This window comes from Ranitomeya imitator, chromosome 4, assembly GCF_032444005.1.
Source record: "Ranitomeya imitator isolate aRanImi1 chromosome 4, aRanImi1.pri, whole genome shotgun sequence".
NCBI lineage: Eukaryota > Metazoa > Chordata > Amphibia > Anura > Dendrobatidae > Ranitomeya > Ranitomeya imitator.
Window position 1 is genome coordinate 15,786,288 of NC_091285.1, and position 22,190 is coordinate 15,808,477.

Genomic DNA, 22,190 nt, shown 5'->3' on the forward strand with positions numbered 1-22,190 from the left:
ACTGGTATTAGGGTTATAGTTACTATTAGGCTTAGGACTAGTATTAGAGTTAGTACTAGGGCTAGGTTTGTGACTAGTATTAGGGCTATAATTACTATTAGGCTTAGGACTAGTATTAGAGTTAGTATTAGGACTCGTATTAGGGCTATAATTACTTCTAGGCTTAGAACTATTATTAGAGTTAGTATTAGGGCTAGGATTAGGACTGGTATTAGGGTTATAGTTACTATTAGGCTTAGGACTAGTATTAGAGTTAGTATTAGGACTAGGATTAGGACTGGTATTAGGGTTATAGTTACTATTAGGCTTAGGACTAGTATTAGAGTTAGTATTAGGACTAAGATTAGGACTGGTATTAGGGTTATAGTTACTATTAGGCTTAGGACTAGTATTAGAGTTAGTATTAGGACTAGGATTAGGACTGGTATTAGGGTTATAGTTACTATTAGGCTTAGGACTAGTATTAGAGTTAGTATTAGGACTAGGATTAGGACTGGTATTAGGGTTATAGTTACTATTAGGCTTAGGACTAGTATTAGAGTTAGTATTAGGGCTAGGATTAGGACTAGTATAAAGGTTATCGTTACTATTAGGCTTAGGACTAGTATTAGAGTTAGTATTAGGACTAGGATTAGGACTGGTATTAGGGTTATAGTTACTATTAGGACTAGGGCTAGTATTATGGTTAGTACTGGGGCTAGGAATAGGGTCAGGACTAGGAGATCGTATTAGGCCGATGTCACAGGGTATTGGTGTAATAAAATATTTAATAAAAAATCTAAAAAAAAAACAATAAAAAGGAAAAATGTATATAACAATCTATAACTCGTTAGATTTCATCAAAAAGAAGAAAAATATTGTGGCAAAGAGGGAATGGCACAACCTGTCAGGACCCCAACAGGAGGAATGAACTTCACACCGGATTATTTCACAATTTTATTGCACAACTGAAAATAAACAAATGTTCTTGAGTTTATTTACACGCCATCTCCTCCGGAGGCGCTGCGTTCACACTCACACATCAGCCGACACGTATCCTGCAGCAACCAATCAGAAGTCACTTATCATTTTTTTTTTACAGAGAATATAAAACAGAGACTCTGATTGGTTGTCATGGGTAACAGGAACAACCTCCGAGGGGCTCCGTGTGTCTCTTCTCATCCGAGGACCATGAGACGACGATTCATATCCTTATGATCACATCTTTGGGCAATTTTTTTTTCCAAAATTGATGCAAAAATGCTAAATATGTGTGGATATGTCCAGATATAGACAGAAAGTAAAGTATTTTGGAGTTTACGAACACCTACAATGAATATAAAAAGTCTACATACCCCTGTTAAAATGGCAGGTTGTCATGTAAAAAAAAAAAAATCACACCGAAAAGAATCATTTCAGAACGTTTTTCACCTTTAAAGTTTAATGTAAAGGTTCAATGTTCTAGGAAGAATTTCCTGACATTTTCTTAGGTGTGTTTTACAGTAAAATCCATAGTCTGTAAACAGCTGACAACACAGCAAAGGGATCTCATTGTGGAAAGTTATCAGTCAGGAGACAGGGACAAAAATATTTCCAAAGCATTAGATCTTCCATGGAGCACTGTGAAGATGTCATCAAGAAGTGGCTTGTATTCGACACAACGGTGACATTACCTAGAACTAGATGTCACACCAAAATTGTTGAAAAGACAAGAAGAAAATTGTGTCGGGAGGCTGAGTAGAGGCCGATGGCAACATTAAAGGAGCTGCAGGAATTTCTGGTTGTGTACTGCATGTGACAACAATCTCTCATATTCTTCATACGTCTGGTCTGTGGGGTAGGGTGGCCTTTTCTTACAAAAAAAAACATACAAGCAGGGCTATGTGATGTCAAAACCTACGTTAAGTCAGTCAAAAGCATGTGGGGAACGTGTTATGTCTGATAAAACCAAGAGTAAACTCTTTGGCCATAATTCCAAAAGGTGCAAAGCCAACGCCACACATCACCGGAAGATCACCATCCCCACAGTGAAGCATGGTGGAGACCGCATTATTCTTTGGGGACGTTTTTTGGCAGCTTGAACTGGGGCTTTGGTCATGGTGGACGAAATTATGAATAGTGGTGAATGTCAGTCAATTTTGCAACAAAACCTTTAGACCTCTGCTAAAAAGCTGAAGATGAAGAGTAATTTCAACTTTCAGCAACGACCCTAGCGACCTCCAAATCAGCGAGAGAACAGCTTCTCCAGAAGATCAGAGTTTTGGATGGCCCATGCAGAGACCATACCTGAATCCTAGGTTGACCTGAAGAGGGCGCTGTACACAGGAGATGCCCCCTGCAATCTGACAGATGTGGAGCTACGGCAAGCATGAGCGGGTAAAGACTGATAGACTCCGACCCAAAAAGACTGAATAATGTCATAAAGGGGTCTTCAACAAAGTATTAGTGTACGGGTGTTCAGATTTATGCAACCACATGCAAGATTTTAAGAGCAGGGTACGGGTGTGTAGACTTTTTATATCCATTGTATATTCAAGAAGGGTATAAAATAAAAGAACACTCCCACAAACTTAGAAGATTTTTGGAAATCACATGCCTGTGTATTTCTTCTTACCGTCCAAAAAACTGAGTCCCACAAACTTCTAAGCTGGAGTTAGGACCTCTCTAACTTGTTTTTTTGGGAAACGTATCACAGGCCGTACAAGGGTCCATTTGCCGACGCTTGTCGTTTAGAAAGCCACGTTTAGAAAAGGAGAGCTCCATGTGAGGAGTCGAGAAAAACTAAAACGACCAATCAAGATTTTACACATTAAATAAAGTGAAAAGAAGCCGTCGACAAAGCGTAAAGATCACAGGGGCACCAACTGGGGTAGATGCCAGCGACAAGCTAATGACCAAGATGGCCTATCTCCTTCAGCTCCAACATAATTGGAGTATTCATGTCTGCCCTCCAAGAAGTGAGGCCAGTTATCTGTTTACCCCATTAAAAGCCTCAAAAACCCAACAATTGATGTCCAAGTGTTGGCCAAAAGCCTTGAAGCCCACCAGCCACCTCCATCAACATGGAGACTGGTGGAAATCAATGGATGAAATACAACCCTTGTAGCCCTTATCTCTAAATCTGCCTGACCCTTATCTCTTCCGAGGACATTGGGGGGTAGCCTTCTTTCATAAACTCTAGCTTCTTGATGAATCTGGACAAGATTTTTGTGGATCGGATGTGTAAATTTGGTTCTGCTGATCCCCTCGTAAAGAATGCTCTGGATCTATGGAAAGTGATGATTTTTGTGACACTGGGCTTGAAGATATTTACATGCAACATCTTTAGTTGCCTTGGCCCAAATGTGCCCCTCAAGATCTTTGCTCACCTTGAGTTTCTAGACAATCTACCCAAAACTTTATCGGAAATATAGAAAAATAATAAAACATTTGAGAACCATGACCTGATGCAAACGTCTCGGGGGATCTACTATCTACGTCGGATGAGAACAGAGCACCGAGTTGTGGTTTTCCCTCCGTCTTCCATTGGTTATGAGCAGCCACCGGCCGCAGGTCTAGTGCATTAGACTTCGTGTCCTTTTTTGTAAACATGACAATTAATACTGAACGGTAAAAAATAGTGGAAAAATCCATTAGGTTATAATTCCTCTGTCTTCACGGAGGTCCATCTTGGTTGGGACAGAACTTTCCGTGACTCAGTCTTTCTATTGTATCGAATCCCTGGGGAATAGGAGTCCCGTCTTTTCCATGCACGAGTTCTTCCAGCATGGACATGGACCTTCTTCCGAGACGAAAGTCCAGTTAGACATTGCATAGTAATGTTGTTCTGGGCTTTCCGAGAACCTTCCGAGCTCTGACTTTCCAGAAAAAGGAACATGCCGCAGTATAAATTGGCAAAGCCCTACAGATGTCCAAGCGCAATATTGTCTTCTAGGACCATCACTAATTACATAGAAGTACAATCTGACAGCCAGGGAAGGAATGGGCACTCTTTCTTCACGCCAAAAATGCGTTCTGTCTTCCAGGCACAGAGTCTTCTGTTGAGGCTGATGAAGATGTCACTATCGGGAAGACGTTCAGCATGTGTCAAGTTCATATTGGAAATCATAGACCAACCGTTGTCCAATCATTCCGCCATTGCTCGTCTCGACGTCTTCCATAAAGATAGTAGGGCGTGAATACTTTTGTTTTTTTTTACAGGGATGAATACAATACAAAAATAGAAAGAAATGCCCTTTGGATCTTTACAATGTCAATACTGCTACAAGTTTGTTTTTTTACATTTTTTTTGCCTTCATAAAGGTTCTTGGTTGAACCTATAAATATTCTTCTCTGGTCATTACAGCAACCCTCCCTTTACGAGTATCTGCTCCTTCTACTTTTTGTGGCATCACCAGAAGACCAAGTATTCGGCAACTCGATAGTGAAGCAGGTGGTGTCGGTGTTAGGCCGAAGAGAAACAGCTGACCAAGCTTGGATTGAGTGTCATGACTGAGACACCATGTTGGGCAGATGTCCAACATTTAGGCCTTGTTCTGTAGGACCAGGGAAGAGGTTGAATTTATCGGAACCTTCTACTTTCCTGGATCCATATCTATTCATTCTCTGATGATTGTTGGAGTTTGGGCAAAAAGGGACAACAGGTAAAAGTTCCTTGGCAGTCTCCAGCCAACCATTGATGGTTGATGCCATGCCGTTGAGATCTTCACCAGATTTTAGGCACATCCAAACCCTTTCCGACCCCGGGTCTCGTTAGCTATTGTTCTCCGCAGTGAGGTATTTGAGAGCTGTGAATCCGTATCGTCGGGACATGTCTTGTTGGAATTCCTCTTTCAACGTTTTCAGGCAAATTCGATATTGCTTGTTTGAGCGGAACTTGGTGATGTCGAAGCTCGGGGCGTGAGGCATGTGGATCATGTAGGCATTGGGCAGCACCATGAATTCATATTCCTACGGGAACAAGAAGAGAGGAGAGATAAGAGACGGCGAGGTGGACATGAAGACGAAGAAGAGAGGTGGTCATAGTCCTGCCCCTCTATTCAATATTGTGTGACTTAAAGGGAATGTTCACTTTTCAACAAATTTGGGTCAAACACTCTGTAATACCTCTCAATCATCCCATTTTTTTAATGGACTGTCCAGGGGGCGTGGGTTATACAACTGTGTCCAAAAGTGGGCGATCCGGGGGTTTTGTTGTGGTTTCGGGACTGATTGACCATGAAGCTCAAAAATGTCCCATTAATGGGGTCAAATTTATATTGGGGGGGGCTTAGTTTTAGGAACTAGAAGTAAATAGAGAAGTCAAGCCAGCAGAGGCCTCCTCGTCAGTCCTGGTGGCAGCTTCAACAGGTAAAGAAAGGGTGGACAATACAGGAGGCAGATCCTATAGATATCTATGTCAAATGTGGAAACACCCCTTTAAAAAGTATGCAATAAGGTCCTGAGAGGTGGCTGCAGGAAGTCAACATTTTAGCAATTAACTCTATGCAGGGGATTTGGAGCTCTGTACCAGGTCCCGACGTTACTGCTATCTACACCCACCACCCCCCGCTTGGACAATTCAGAATAATTCACCTGTGCATCCAGCTCCATGATGTGAGCCACTTTGTTCCACCCGAACCCAACAAATCTCCGGTCGTATTCCGGGCAGTTCCGCCTGACCACCACGTAGGGTTCGAAATCTGCCTCCCATTCCACCCGGTAAGGAGTCGTCGCCGTCCTCCACTTGGCAAAGTTGGTAGGAGCGTGCCCTTTAGTCCAGACGTGGTACCTGCAGGATAATGGGCACACGTTACTGTAACGGGAGGAAGCTTCCAGGAAATGAGAGAAAAGACTCAGAGTAGTGAAAATATTCCCTGGGACCAGACACATAAATATGAAATGGGAATGGTGGGCCGGGGCCGGGGTGCTGAAACCCCCTCTTGATAACCTGAGAAAATGCCACTTTTACAACCACGTTTTGGACTGGTCATGTTCCATCCACCTTAAATGGTAGCGCAACGTCCTGCTTCCATCTATCCCCCTGATGGTGCTCCTGGGGCGAAACATGACGGCAAAGAAAATATTGACTCTTTCAGAGAAGGCTTTCTGCAGACACCGAACAAGCATGGAATACTGTGAGATTTCAGCTCTGAAGCTCTGTACGCGGGATCGGCACAAGTGTATAAATATGTATATACAGCTCCTGTAATTTGTGCCGACATTGAACATGCAAATTTGTGGGGGGACGGCTCACCACGTCCCCTCGAAGTCGGTCAGTGGGGGTAGAAGACAGCACAGTGTCCGACACTCTGCTCCCTCCCAAGTTTTGCTGATTAGAACCCCATGACGCGTACCGACGACCCTTTAAGTTGGCAGACCGTGTCCCCTTTAAGTTGGCAGACCGTGTCCCCTTTAAGACAGCAGAATTCTACCATCTTCTTCTTCCTCAGCTGTCGGCTGATTTGTAGCAGATTCTGATCCTCTTGCTGTGCTTCATCTTGGCTGTACATCAAGGACCGCGGAGGTAAAAGCCGCCCCGTAGTTATCGCCCCCTTCTGATAATCACGCCCGCCTCCTCGCCAGCTGTGCCCCGGCCAGACGAGGCCTCCACCGGACACAGAACATCAGGAGGATCAGGATCTGTGACATTATGTCAGATTCTGCCCCTGGGCTCCGACACCGGGAGGGGAAGACGGAGAATCATTTACCCGGAGCCAGGAATAAATTATGGCATCTGCTGCCTCCTGGAAGCCCCCGATATTCTCCGATCTCGTCACTCACGGACCCCCACTCATGTCTCACCGCTAATCTGAAACTCAGAGGAGACGTCTGCCTGAGACGCCGGGGGTCTACGGCGAATGTATCACTATACATATATGTATGCACGGTGCACAGTGAGGTCACAGAACAGAGATAATGCACACAGTGATGTCACAGTACAGAGATAATGCACACAGTGATGTCACAGTATAGGGATAATGCACACAGTAATGTCACAGTATAGGGATAATGCACACAGTGATGTCACAGTACAGGGATAATGCACACAGTGATGTCACAGTACAGAGATAATGCATGCAGTGAGGTCACAGTACAGGGATAATACACACAGTGATGTCACAGTACAGAGATAATGCACACAGTGATGTCACAGTACAGAGATAATGCACACAGTGATGTCACAGTACAGAGATAATGCACACAGTGAGGTCACAGTATAGGGATAATGCACACAGTGATGTCACAGTACGAGGATAATACACACAGTGATGTCACAGTACAGGGATAATGCACACAGTGATGTCACAATACAGAGATAATACACACAGTGATGTCACAGTACAGGGATAATACACACAGTGATGTCACAGTACAGAGATAATGCACACAGTGATGTCACAGTACAGAGATAATGCACGCAGTGATGTCACAGTACAGAGATAATGCACACAGTGAGGTCACAGTATAGGGATAATGCACACAGTGATGTCACAGTACGGGGATAATACACACAGTGATGTCACAGTACAGGGATAATGCACACAGTGATGTCACAGTACAGAGATAATGCACACTGTGATGTCACAGTACAGAGATAATGCACACAGTGATGTCACAGTACAGGGATAATGCACACAGTGATGTCACAGTACAGAGATAATACGCACAGTGATGTCACAGTACGGGGATAATGCACACAGTGATGTCACAGTACAGAGATAATGCACACAGTGATGTCACAGTACAGAGATAATGCACACAGTGAGGTCACACTACAGGTATAATACACACAGTGATGTCACAGTACAGAGATAATGCACACAGTGAGGTCACAGTATAGGGATAATGCACACAGTGATGTCACAGTACAGGGATAATGCACACAGTGATGTCACAGTACAGAGATAATACACACAGTGATGTCACAGTACGGGGATAATACAGTGATGTCACAGTACAGGGATAATGCACACAGTGATGTCACAGTACAGAGATAATACACACAGTGATGTCACAGTACAGAGATAATGCACACAGTGAGGTCACACTACAGGTATAATACACACAGTGATGTCACAGTACAGAGATAATGAACACAGTGAGGTCACAGTATAGGGATAATGCACACAGTGAGGTCACAGTATAGGGATAATACACACAGTGATGTCACAGTACAGAGATAATGCACACAGTGAGGTCACACTACAGGTATAATACACACAGTGATGTCACAGTACAGAGATAATGAACACAGTGAGGTCACAGTATAGGGATAATGCACACAGTGAGGTCACAGTATAGGGATAATGCACACAGTGATGTCACAGTACAGAGATAATGCACACAGTGATGTCACAGTACAGGGATAATGCACACAGTGATGTCACAGTACAGAGATAATACGCACAGTGATGTCACAGTACGGGGATAATGCACACAGTGATGTCACAGTACAGAGATAATGCACACAGTGATGTCACAGTACAGAGATAATGCACACAGTGAGGTCACACTACAGGTATAATACACACAGTGATGTCACAGTACAGAGATAATGCACACAGTGAGGTCACAGTATAGGGATAATGCACACAGTGATGTCACAGTACAGGGATAATGCACACAGTGATGTCACAGTACAGAGATAATACACACAGTGATGTCACAGTACGGGGATAATACAGTGATGTCACAGTACAGGGATAATGCACACAGTGATGTCACAGTACAGAGATAATACACACAGTGATGTCACAGTACAGAGATAATGCACACAGTGAGGTCACACTACAGGTATAATACACACAGTGATGTCACAGTACAGAGATAATGAACACAGTGAGGTCACAGTATAGGGATAATGCACACAGTGAGGTCACAGTATAGGGATAATGCACACAGTGATGTCACAGTACAGAGATAATACACACAGTGATGTCACAGTACGGGGATAATACAGTGATGTCACAGTACAGGGATAATGCACACAGTGATGTCACAGTACAGAGATAATACACACAGTGATGTCACAGTACGGGGATAATGTGCACAGTGAGGTCACAGTACAGGGATAATACACACAGTGATGTCACAGTACAGGGATAATGCACACAGTGATGTCACAGTACGGGGATAATACACACAGTGATGTCACAGTACGGGGATAATACCCACGGTGATGTCACAGTACAGGGATAATGTACACAGTGATGTCACAATGCAGGGATAATGCACACAGTGATGTCACAGTACAGGGATAATGCACACAGTGATGTCACAGTACAGGGATAATGCACACAGTGATGTCACAGTACAGGGATAATACACACAGTGATGTCACAGTACAGGGATAATGCACACATCGATGTCACAGTACAGGGATAATGCACACAGTGATGCCACAGTAGAGGGATAATGCACACAGTGATGTCACAGTACAGGGATAATGCACACAGTGATGTCACAGTACAGGGATAATGCACACAGTGATGTCAAAGTACAGGGATAATGCACACAGTGATGTCACAGTACAGGGATAATGCACACAGTGATGTCACAGTACAGGCATAATACACACAGTGATGTCACAGTACAGGGATAATGCACAAAGTGATGCCACAGTAGAGGGATAATGCACACAGTGATGTCACAGTACAGGGATAATAAAGAGTGATGCCACAGTAGAGGGATAATGCACACAGTGATGCCACAGTACAGGGATAATGCACACAGTGATGTCACAGTACAGGGATAATGCACACAGTGATGCCACAGTAGAGGGATAATGCACACAGTGATGTCACAGTACAGGGATAATAAACAGTGATGCCACAGTAGAGGGATAATGCACACAGTGATGCCACAGTACAGGGATAATACACACAGTGATGTCACTGTACATGGATAATGCACACAGTGATGTCAAAGTATAGGAATAATGCACACAATGATGTCACAGTACAGGAATAATGCACACAGTGATGTCACAGTACAGGGATAATGCACACAGTGATGTCACTGTACAGGGATAATGCACACAGTGATGTCACAGTACAGGCATAATGCACACAGTGATGTCACAGTACAGGGATAATGCACACAGTGATGTCACAGTACAGGGATAATGTACACAGTGATGTCACAGTACAGGGATAATGCACACAGTGATGTCACAGTGCAGGGATAATGCCCACAGTGATGTCACAGTGCAGGGATAATAAACACAGTGATGCCACAGTAGAGGGATAATGCACACAGTGATGTCACAGTACAGGGATAATGCACACAGTGATGTCACAGTACAGGGATAATACACACAGTGATGTCACAGTACAGGGATAATGTACACAGTGATGTCACAGTACAGGGATAATGCACACAGTGATGTCACAGTGCAGGGATAATGCCCACAGTGATGTCACAGTACAGGGATAATAAACACAGTGATGCCACAGTAGAGGGATAATGCACACAGTGATGTCACAGTACAGGGATAATGCACACAGTGATGTCACAGTGCAGGGATAATGCACACAGTGATGTCACAGTATAGGCATAATGCACACAGTGATGTCACAGTACAGGGATAATGCACACAGTGATGTCACAGTACAGGGATAATGCACACAGTGATGTCACAGTACAGGGATAATGCACACAGTGATGTCACAGTACAGGGATAATGCACACAGTGATGTCACAGTACAGGGATAATGCACACAGTGATGTCACAGTACAGGGATAATGCACACAGTGATGTCACAGTATAGGAATAATGCACACAGTGATGTCACAGTACAGGGATAATGCACACAGATGTCACAGTACAGGGATAATGCACACAGTGATGTCACAGTACAGGGATAATGCACACAGTGATGTCACAGTACAGGGATAATGCACACAGTGATGTCACAGTATAGGAATAATGCACACAGTGATGTCACAGTATAGGAATAATGCACACAGTGATGTCACAGTACAGGGATAATGCACACAGAGATGTCACAGTACAGGGATAATAAACACAGTTCCGGGGGGTCTGGGCCCCTGGTAACTTCTGTGCTTCCAGCCCTCAGATTTACAGCAATGAATGACAATGACCTAATTTTGGCCGGGGGCGACATGTTTTTCGTCTGAGGCTGAAACCTACCTGAAGGTAAATAATGTTCCCATATCCAACATAGAGAGCAATTCTGCCTTAGATTTTGGGAAGGAGAGACGATATCGGAGGGTCTCAAACGCCGGGATGATCAAAGCCTTCTTGGTGTTACTCATGTCCAGCTGTAGGAAAGACTTCCTAAAAGAAGAGGAGAAGCTCAGTGTGAAATACAGAGAAGAGTCCACAGAAATCACAGGGCCAACGAAAATACTAAGAAGGGCCCCACAGATGGGTAGAGCATGTTATTACATCCCTGCAGTCACCACTAGGGGGAGCTCACTGCACACACAGGCAGAACAGGCAGAATAGCTCTTAGAAGGATTGAATACAGAGCTCCCCCTAGTGGTGGCATAAAAACACATCCTATATATTAAAATGCAGGCATATAGCTCTGTAAGAAAAGAAAAAGATTTTAGTCATTGCAATTTCTAAATCCACCACTAGATGGCACAAAGTAACATCCATATACAGGACGCGCTTATTATTTTTATTTTCCCCAAAGGAGGAAAAAAACATCAAAGACCTTGTACATTTATTAACGAACCCTCAGAAGATGTTTCCGTAATGTGTCCTGTCTGTTCAGATGTAATTTTCGGAATATGTTTACAAACATATTATCACAAGTGGAAACCATCAATTTGCACAGAAATTAGGTGGAAATGTATCACAACCCCCCATTATTTACTTATCACAGAAATATGAGATTACTGCAATAACATCAAACGGTATTTATCCACGACAGAGTAAAGAAGACGTCACAGTACATATTACTGCCCCTATGTACAAGAATATAACTACTATAATACTGCCACCTATGTACAAGAATATAACTACTATAATACTGCTCCTATGTACAAGAATATAACTACTATAATACTGCTCCTATGTACAAGAATATAACTACTATAATACTGCCCCTATGTACAAGAATATAACTACTATAATACTGCCCCTATGTACAAGAATATAACTACTATAATACTGCTCCTATGTACAAGAATATAACTACTATAATACTACCCCTATGTACAAGAATATAACTACTATAATACTGCTCCTATATACAAGAATATAACTACTATAATACTGCCCCTATGTACAAGAATATAAATACTATAATACTGCTCCTATGTACAAGAATATAACTACTATAATACTGCTCCTATGTACAAGAATATAACTACTATAATACTACCCCTATGTACAAGAATATAACTACTATAATACTGCTCCTATATACAAGAATATAACTACTATAATACTGCCCCTATGTACAAGAATATAAATACTATAATACTGCCCCTATGTACAAGAATATAACTACTATAATACTGCCCCTATGTACAAGAATATAACTACTATAATACTGCCCCTATGTACAAGAATATAACTACTATAATACTGCTCCTATGTACAAGAATATAACTACTATAATACTGCTCCTATGTACAAGAATACAACTACTATAATACTGCCCCTATGTACAAGAATATAACTACTATAATACTGCTCCTATATACAAGAATATAACTACTATAATACTGCCCCTATGTACAAGAATATAACTACTATAATACTGCCCCTATGTACAAGAATATAACTACTATAATACTGCCCCTATGTACAAGAATATAACTACTATAATACTGCTCCTATGTACAAGAATATAACTACTATAATACTACCCCTATGTACAAGAATATAACTACTATAATACTGCTCCTATATACAAGAATATAACTACTATAATACTGCCCCTATGTACAAGAATATAACTACTATAATACTGCCCCTATGTACAAGAATATAACTACTATAATACTGCCCCTATGTACAAGAATATAACTACTATAATACTGCCCCTATGTACAAGAATATAACTACTATAATACTGCCCCTATGTACAAGAATATAACTACTATAATACTGCTCCTATGTACAAGAATATAACTACTATAATACTGCTCCTATATACAAGAATATAACTACTATAATACTGCCCCTATGTACAAGAATATAACTACTATAATACTGCTCCTATGTACAAGAATATAACTACTATAATACTGCCCCTATGTACAAGAATATAACTACTATAATACTGCTCCTATATACAAGAATATAACTACTATAATACTACCCCTATGTACAAGAATATAACTACTATAATACTACCCCTATGTACAAGAATATAACTACTATAATACTGCTCCTATGTACAAGAATATAACTACTATAATACTACCCCCTATGTACAGGAATATAACTACTATAATACTGCCCCTATGTACAAGAATATAACTACTATAATACTGCTCCTATGTACAAGAATATAACTACTATAATACTGCTCCTATGTACAAGAATATAACTACTATAATACTGCCCCTATCTACAAGAATATAACTACTATAATACTGCCCCCTATGTACAAGAATATAACTACTATAATACTGCCCCTATGTACAAGAATATAACTACTATAATACTGCCCCCTATGTACAAGAATATAACTACTATAATACTGCCCCTATGTACAGGAATATAACTACTATAATAATGCTCCTATGTACAAGAATATAACTACTATAATACTGCCCCCTATGTACAAGAATATAACTACTATAATACTGCCCCTATGTACAAGAATATAACTACTATAATACTGCCCCTATGTACAAGAATATAACTACTATAATACTGCTCCTATGTACAAGAATATAACTACTATAATACTGCCCCTATGTACAAGAATATAACTACTATAATACTGCCCCTAGGTACAAGAATATAACTACTATAATACTGCTCCTATGTACAAGAATATAACTACTATAATACTGCCCCTATATACAAGAATATAACTACTATAATACTGCCCCCTATGTACAAGAATATAACTACTATAATACTGCCCCCTATGTACAAGAATATAACTACTATAATACTGCCCCTATGTACAAGAATATAACTACTATAATACTGCCCCTATGTACAAGAATATAACTACTATAATACTGCTCCTATGTACAAGAATATAACTACTATAATACTGCCCCTATATACAAGAATATAACTACTATAATACTGCCCCTATGTACAAGAATATAACTACTATAATACTGCCCCTATGTACAATAATATAACTACTATAATACTGCCCCTATGTACAATAATATAACTACTATAATACTGCCCCTATATACAAGAATATAACTACTATAATACTGCCCCTATGTACAAGAATATAACTACTATAATACTGCCCCTATGTACAATAATATAACTACTATAATACTGCCCCTATGTACAAAAATATAACTACTATAATACTGCCCCTATGTACAAGAATATAACTACTATAATATTGCCCCTATGTACAAGAATATAACTACTATAATACTGCCCCCTATGTACAAGAATATAACTACTATAACACTACTCCTATGTACAAGAATATAACTGCTATAATACTGCCCCTATGTACAGGAATATAACTACTATAATACTGCTCCTATGTACAAGAATATAACTACTATAATACTGCTCCTATGTACAAGAATATAACTACTATAATACTGCCCCTATATACAAGAATATAACTACTATAATACTGCCCCTATGTACAAGAATATAACTACTATAATACTGCCCCTATGTACAATAATATAACTACTATAATACTGCCCCTATGTACAATAATATAACTACTATAATACTGCCCCTATGTACAAAAATATAACTACTATAATACTGCCCCTATGTACAAGAATATAACTACTATAATATTGCCCCCTACGTACAAGAATATAACTACTATAATACTGCTCCTATGTACAAGAATATAACTACTATAATACTGCTCCTTTGTACAGGAATATAACTACTATAATACTGCTCCTTTGTACAGGAATATAACTACTATAATACTGGTAGCGGACGTGTGACCGGCCCCGCTGCCTCCATTGTTACCTGAGGCTCTCATAGAGTCCGTACATAGGCAGGAAGTCTATGTCGGAGAGGAACATGTACGGTGTGCTGACGTGCTTCATGGCCACGTTCCTCAGCAGATTGACCGGGTAGAACTGTCCCTCTTTGTAGACGATGTGGTAGCCCACGTTGCGTCGGTTGAGCAGCACCTCGGAGCCCTGTGCGTAACGTAAGAACTGCTGGGCCTCAGCGTCTGACAGGTACAGGGCCAGGCTGATGGGGCCCTCCCAATGTTTGCAGATGGCTTCCAGCATCTGGAGCCTAGAAGAGAAGAATCTCGGCATTTTATAGACCTCTGCTTGCTGTCATTAAATAGGAACAGTTTGATTAACTTCTTAATACATCATAGGGAAGATCTGTTTTTTTTTTTTCCAAACTCAACAAATGAATATTTTTTCTGTCGGCTGTCACCACTAGGGGGAGCTCACTGCATCAAGACGTATACAGCCAGTATAAACTGTATGCAGTGTGCTCCCCTTAGTGGTGGCATTGTGAACTGCTGTTACATTCCACATACCTGTCCATGGACAGCTGGGCCACCAGTGTGACGTCGGAGTGGTCGCCCGCCGGCTCGTACTCGTAGTGCAGGAAGTAGAGGTGAGTGCGGTGCACCGTGAATCTCTCCCGCCTGAACTCGTAGCACAGATCGTCCTCGTCCAGCTCTGACAGCTGGTTCTGGAGCTGGGGACAGAGAGATGGTAAAGTCATACTGAGGCGGCGCTCTGGGGGAAAAATCGGAGCGCGTCCCTTTAAAAAAAAAAATGTGGCTGTGCATTTTAGAAGTTTTCTTTTGCTGGTTTTGCTACTTTTAGACCGATCTCCCGGTAACTAATCAGATTTCCTGCCGACACTTGGAAGAAAAATCTTTGATGTTTTATTCAAGAGCAAAATCACTGCGAGAAGCGGATGAGGAATGTCCGAGGAGTGCAGAGAGGGGGCGCCGCCATCATCAGGAGACTAGGACTTACACAGGAGGGGGCACAACTAAGGGAGGGGGGTCACAACTAACTGGGGGAACAACTAAGGGACGGCGGTCACAACTAACTGGGGGGACAACTAAGGGAGGGCGGTCACAACTAACTGGGGGGACAACTAAGGGAGGGCGGTCACAACTAACTGGGGGGGACAACTAAGGGAGGGCGGTCACAACTAACTGGGGGGACAACTAAGGGAGGGCAGTCACAACTAACTGGGGGGGAACAAATAAGGGAGGGCGGTCACAACTAACTGGGGGGGACAACTAAGGGAGGGCGGTCACAACTAACTGGGGGGACAACTAAGGGAGGGCGGTCACAACTAACTGGGGGGACAACTAAGGGAGGGCGGTCACAACTAACTGGGGGGAACAACTAAGGGAGGGCGGTCACAACTAACTGGGGGGACAACTAAGGGAGGGCGGTCACAACTAACTGGGGGGAACAACTAAGGGAGGGTGGTGACAACTAACTGGTGGGAACAACTAAGGGAGGGCGGTCACAACTAACTGGGGGAACAACTAAGGGAGGGCGGTCACAACTAACTGGGGGGAACAACTAAGGGAGGGCGGTCACAACTAACTGGGGGAACAACTAAGGGAGGGCGGTCACAACTAACTGGGGGGACAACTAAGGGAGTGCGGTCACAACTAACTGGGGGACAACTAAGGGAGAGCGGTCACAACTAACTGGGGGGATCAACTAAGGGAGGGCGGTCACAAGTAACTGGGGGGAACAACTAAGGGAGGGCGGTCACAGCTAACTGGGGGAACAACTAAGGGAGGGCGGTCACAGCTAACTGGGGGAACAACTAAGGGAGGGTGGTCACAACTAACTGTGGGGACAACTAAGGGAGGGCGGTCACAACTAACTGGGGGGAACAACTAAGGGAGGGCGGTCACAACTAACTGGAGGGAACAACTAAGGGAGGGCGGTCACAACTAACTAGGGGGACAACTAAGGGAGGGCGGTCACAACTAACTGGGGGGAACAACTAAGGGAGAGCGGTCACAACTAACTGGGGGGACAACTGAGGGAGGGCGGTCACAACTAACTGGAGGGAACAACTAAGGGAGGGCGGTCACAACTAACTAGGGGGACAACTAAGGGAGGGCGGTCACAACTAACTGGGGGGAACAACTAAGGGAGGGCGGTCACAACTAACTGGGGGGACAACTGAGGGAGGGCGGTCACAACTAACTGGAGGGAACAACTAAGGGAGGGCGGTCACAACTAACTAGGGGGACAACTAAGGGAGGGCGGTCACAACTAACTAGGGGGACAACTAAGGGAGGGCGGTCACAACTAACTAGGGGGACAACTAAGGGAGGGCGGTCACAACTAACTAGGGGGACAACTAAGGAAGGGTGGTCACAACTAACTGGAGGGGACAACTAAGGGAGGGCGGTCACAACTAACTGGGGGGGACAACTAAGGGAGGGCGGCCACAACTAACTGGGGGGGACAACTAAGGGAGGGCAGTCACAACTAACTGGGGGGAACAACTAAGGGAGGGCGGTCACAACTAACTGGGGGGGACAACTAAGGGAGGGCGGTCCTTTTGGACCGATCTCCCGGTAACTAATCAGATTTCCTGCCGACACTTGGAAGAAAAATCTTTGATGTTTTATTCAAGAGCAAAATCACTGCGAGAAGCGGATGAGGAATGTCTGAGGAGTGCAGAGAGGGGGCGCCGCCATCATCAGGAGACTAGGACTTACACAGGAGGGGGAACAACTAAGGGAGGGCGGTCACAACTAACTGGGGGGAACAACTAAGGGAGGGCGGTCACAACTAACTGGGGGAACAACTAAGGGAGGGCGGTCACAACTAACTGGGGGGAACAACTAAGGGAGGGTGGTCACAACTAACTGGGGGGCACAACTAAGGGAGGGCGGTCACAACTAACTGGGGGGAACAACTAAGGGAGGGCGGTCACAGCTAACTGGGGGGAACAACTAAGGGAGGGCGGTCACAGCTAACTGGGGGGAACAACTAAGGGAGGGCGGTCACAACTAACTGGGGGGAACAACTAAGGGAGGGCATTCACAAACAACTAAGGTACAGTTTCTCAGATATAGCAGAGCTGAGCTCAGATGTAACAGTGCTGAGCTTCTCAGATGTAGCAGAGCTAAGCTTCTTTGATGTAGCAGAGCTGAGCTTCCCAGAAGTAGCAGAACTGAGCTTCTCAGATGTAGCAGATTTAAGTTTTTCATATATAGCAGAGCTGAGCTTCTCTGATGTAACAGTGCTGAGCTTCTCAGATGTAGCAGAGCTGATTTCTTCAGCTCTGAACCTTTCTGATGCAGCTGAGAAAAATCAGTGAGTTGCAGATGATCAAGATTACTGAGATGTAGCAGAGCTGAGTTTTGCATTTGGCACTGTGATATTACAACCTGGTTTTTACTTAGGACTGCAGGAAAACACGGCGCACACACAAAACAACTCCAGGCCATTCAATAACGGATGCAGCTGTACTCCACTGCTACATGTGACAAACTCAGCTCTGCTGCACTGGCACTGCGCAGCTCAGCTGGTGATAGTGGTGTAGATGAGCGGTGCAGGATGTCTGCGGACGCCCGGCAGTGAAGTGGTGCGATGAGTGACCTCGGCGGTGATTGGCTATGATTGTATCCGGTGCTGACAATGACTCTGACCCCTGTGTCCCTGCGCTGACACACTGTAACAAAGCCTCCCCACACTCACGTTCTCGTTGTTGATGTCGGTCTCGCTGGGGCAGCCGAACAGCTCCCTGCGCAGGAGGTTCCCGTCGTACTCCAGGAAGGTCAGGTACAGGTTCCGGAAGAATTCCACGTGCTTGTTCTTCACTCGCAGCTTCTTGGGAGAATTCCAGTGAATGACCTGCAGAAAAACAACAAAGGAAATCGCCTCCTGAAATACTCTGTGCTGCTCTTTACCTTTATTATGTGAGCATGGTATGGCAGTACTATGTGAGTATGGTATGGCAGTATTATGTATGCATGGTATGGCAGTATTATGTGAGCATGGTATGGCAGTATTATGTGAGTATGGTATGGCAGTATTATGTGAGCATGGTATGGCAGTATTATGTGAGCATGGTATGGCAGTATTATGTGAGCATGGTATGGCAGTATTATGTGAGCATGTTATGACAGTATTTTGTGAGTATGATATGGCAGTACTATGTGAGTATGGTATGGCATTATTATGTGAGCATGGTATGGCAGTATTATGTGAGTATGGCATGGTATGGCAGTATTATATGAGTATGGTATGGCAGTATTATATGAGCATGGTATGGCAGTACTATGTGAGTATGGTATGGCAGTATTATGTTTGTATGGTATGGTATGGCAGTATTATGTGAGTATGGTATGGCAGTATTATGTGAGCATGGTATGGCAGTATTATGTGAGTATGGTATGGCAGTATTATGTGAGTATGGAATGGCAGTATTATGTGAGCATGGTATGGCAGTACTATGTGAGCATGGTATGGCAGTACTATGTGAGCATGGTATGGCAGTACTATGTGAGCATGGTATGGCAGTATTATGTGAGTATGGTATGGCAGTACAATGTGAGTATGGTATGGCAGTATTATGTGAGTGTGGTATGGCAGTACTATGTGAGTATGGTATGGCAGTATTATGTGAGTATGGTATGGCAGTACTATGTGAGCATGGTATGGCAGTATTATGTGAGCATAGTTTGGCAGTAATATGTGAGCATGGTATGGCCGTATTATGTGAGCATGGTATGGCAGTATTATGTGAGCATGGTATGGCAGTATTATGTGAGTATGGTATGGCAGTATTATGTGAGTATGGTATGGCAGTATTATGTAAGCATGGTATGGCAGTATTATGTGAGTATGGTATTGCAGTACTATGTGAGTATGGTATTGCAGTATTATGTGAGTATGGTATGGTAGAATTATGTGAGTATGGTATGGCAGTATTATGTGAGCATGGTATGGCAGTACTATGTGAGCATGGTATGGCAGTACTATGTGAGCATGGTATGGCAGTATTATGTGAGTATGGTATGGCAGTACAATGTGAGTATGGTATGGCAGTATTATGTGAGTATGGTATGGCAGTACTATGTGAGTATGGTATGGCAGTACTATGTGAGCATGGTATGGCAGTATTATGTGAGCATAGTTTGGCAGTAATATGTGAGCATGGTATGGCCGTATTATGTGAGCATGGTATGGCAGTATTATGTGAGTATGGTATGGCAGTATTATGTAAGCATGGTATGGCAGTATTATGTGAGTATGGTATTGCAGTACTATGTGAGTATGGTATGGCAGTACTATGTGAGTATGGTATGGCAGTATTATGTGAGTATGGTATGGCAGTATTATGTGAGTATGGTATGGCAGTATTATGTGAGTATGGTATGGCAGTATTATGTGAGTATGGTATGGCAGTATTATGTGAACATTGTATGGCATTATTATGTGAGTATGCTATAGAAGTATTATGTGAACACTGTATGGCAGTATTATGTGAACATTGTATGGCAGTATTATGTGAGTATGGTATGGCAGTATTATATAAGCATGGTATGGCAGTATTATGTGAGCATGGTATGGCAGTATTATGTGAACATTGTATGGCAGTATTATGTGAACACTGTGTGTCACTGTTGCTCTTAGCACAGTAGGATGGTATATTATAAGATGGCGGTATTATGGCAGTATTACTCTCCATTTTACATCACAAATGGTGGTCCTTCATCTTGCTGTAGCCATTGCTGGTGGCTGAATAGTCATCAATATTGTATCCAGTAAGAAATACTAACATGTACATGCAAATCCTTTTCCAAACAGTATTTTCTGTGCATTGAGCACATTTTATATGCCCTGCAATATCCTGCTGCGTCCACTAGATGGCAAAAGAGAGCTCTGCAAAGCAAGAAATCCTCCCAGTGCAGAAAAATCCGACTAACCTTCAAATCTCCGTCATTTATCTGTAAGTCACCGCTATGCTGAGCTGTCAACCTGGAGCGGCAGCGCTGAAATCACACAGATCCCGGGTGTTTGACCAAGAAAATTAAAGCCGTTTAACCTCTTCGCTGCCAGGAGAGTCGTGAAGTTTGTCCGCCTTCCTTGATGCCCCGACGGACGAGTATTGATGAGGGGTAATTAGCGCAGAGCGGCAGGCGCTCAAACGGTCTGCCGAAAAATGAACGCGGCCATCGCCGAGGGGACTTCATAGAACATATAACTAGTGACGCCCGGGGACCTGCAGCAAGGACTAATAGGGGGCTTAGATGGTGAGCCCCGATGGGGAAGATGTCTGTGCAGCGCCGTGTACACCAGGGAAGAACTCGCCCCAGGCCTGGAAAATGATTACACTCCCTCAGTCCTGACACCTTAAAAAACAAGTTAAATAATTAATTATTATTATTACAGCAGGTCCAATACCCCTCCATTGAGAGAGAGAATTTTAGTCTAGGAAGAGGTTTCACATGTACCCATTCAGATGGAGACGTTTATTCTCAGCGATGTAGGGCAAGCGTAGGACCTGGTATAAGAGAGATGCCGTAAAGTGGCTACCAGGTACACATAAAATTGGCCATTTTTATGCGCTAAACGCTCTCATTTTTCATATTTCTAGTGCAGTAATGCAGTTCAAATTTCGTATTTCAAGTTTTCATGTTCTAGCGCTGCAGTGTGCTGCCTTATTTATTTAACTATATACGAGTTGGCGACTCTAGGTTCAGCACCTGTTCACACTTGGTCTATGTTTGGATGTGCAGGTCAGGTTTTTGAAATGGAAACCTTAAAAAACAAGTCATTCCACCTAAATGAAGGATTTGCTCCATAAAAAGCTAGTACTTGTACCTTAAAAAAAGAACTACTTCCACCTTAAAAAAAGAACTACTTCCACCTTAAAAAAAGGAACTGCTTCCACCTTAAAAAGGGAACTACTTCCACCTTAAAAAAGGAACTACTTCCACTTTAAAAAGGGAACTACTTCCACCTTAAAAAAAGAACTACTTCCACCTTAAAAAGGGAACTACTTCCACCTTAAAAAAAGGAACTACTTCCACCTTAAAAAAGAACTACTTCCACCTTAAAAGAGGAACTACTACCACCTTAAAAAAGGA

At 42.9% G+C, this 22,190-nt stretch overlaps 1 protein-coding gene across 1 annotated transcript in view; it reads right to left on the reverse strand.

Annotated features, from left to right (window-relative positions):
- Positions 1–923: 923 nt before the first annotated feature.
- LARGE1 (LARGE xylosyl- and glucuronyltransferase 1) overlaps positions 924–22,190 on the reverse strand; it is a 434,916-nt gene continuing 413,649 nt past the window's right edge. The window contains exons 10-15 of the mRNA XM_069763144.1: positions 18,793–18,948; positions 15,630–15,793; positions 15,095–15,373; positions 11,114–11,260; positions 5,554–5,749; positions 924–4,929 (exon numbers count right to left, since the gene is read on the reverse strand). Of these exons, the coding sequence (XP_069619245.1) occupies positions 4,732–4,929; positions 5,554–5,749; positions 11,114–11,260; positions 15,095–15,373; positions 15,630–15,793; positions 18,793–18,948 (1,140 nt within the window). The 3' untranslated portion in view covers positions 924–4,731. The remainder of the gene's footprint in view (positions 4,930–5,553; positions 5,750–11,113; positions 11,261–15,094; positions 15,374–15,629; positions 15,794–18,792; positions 18,949–22,190) is intronic.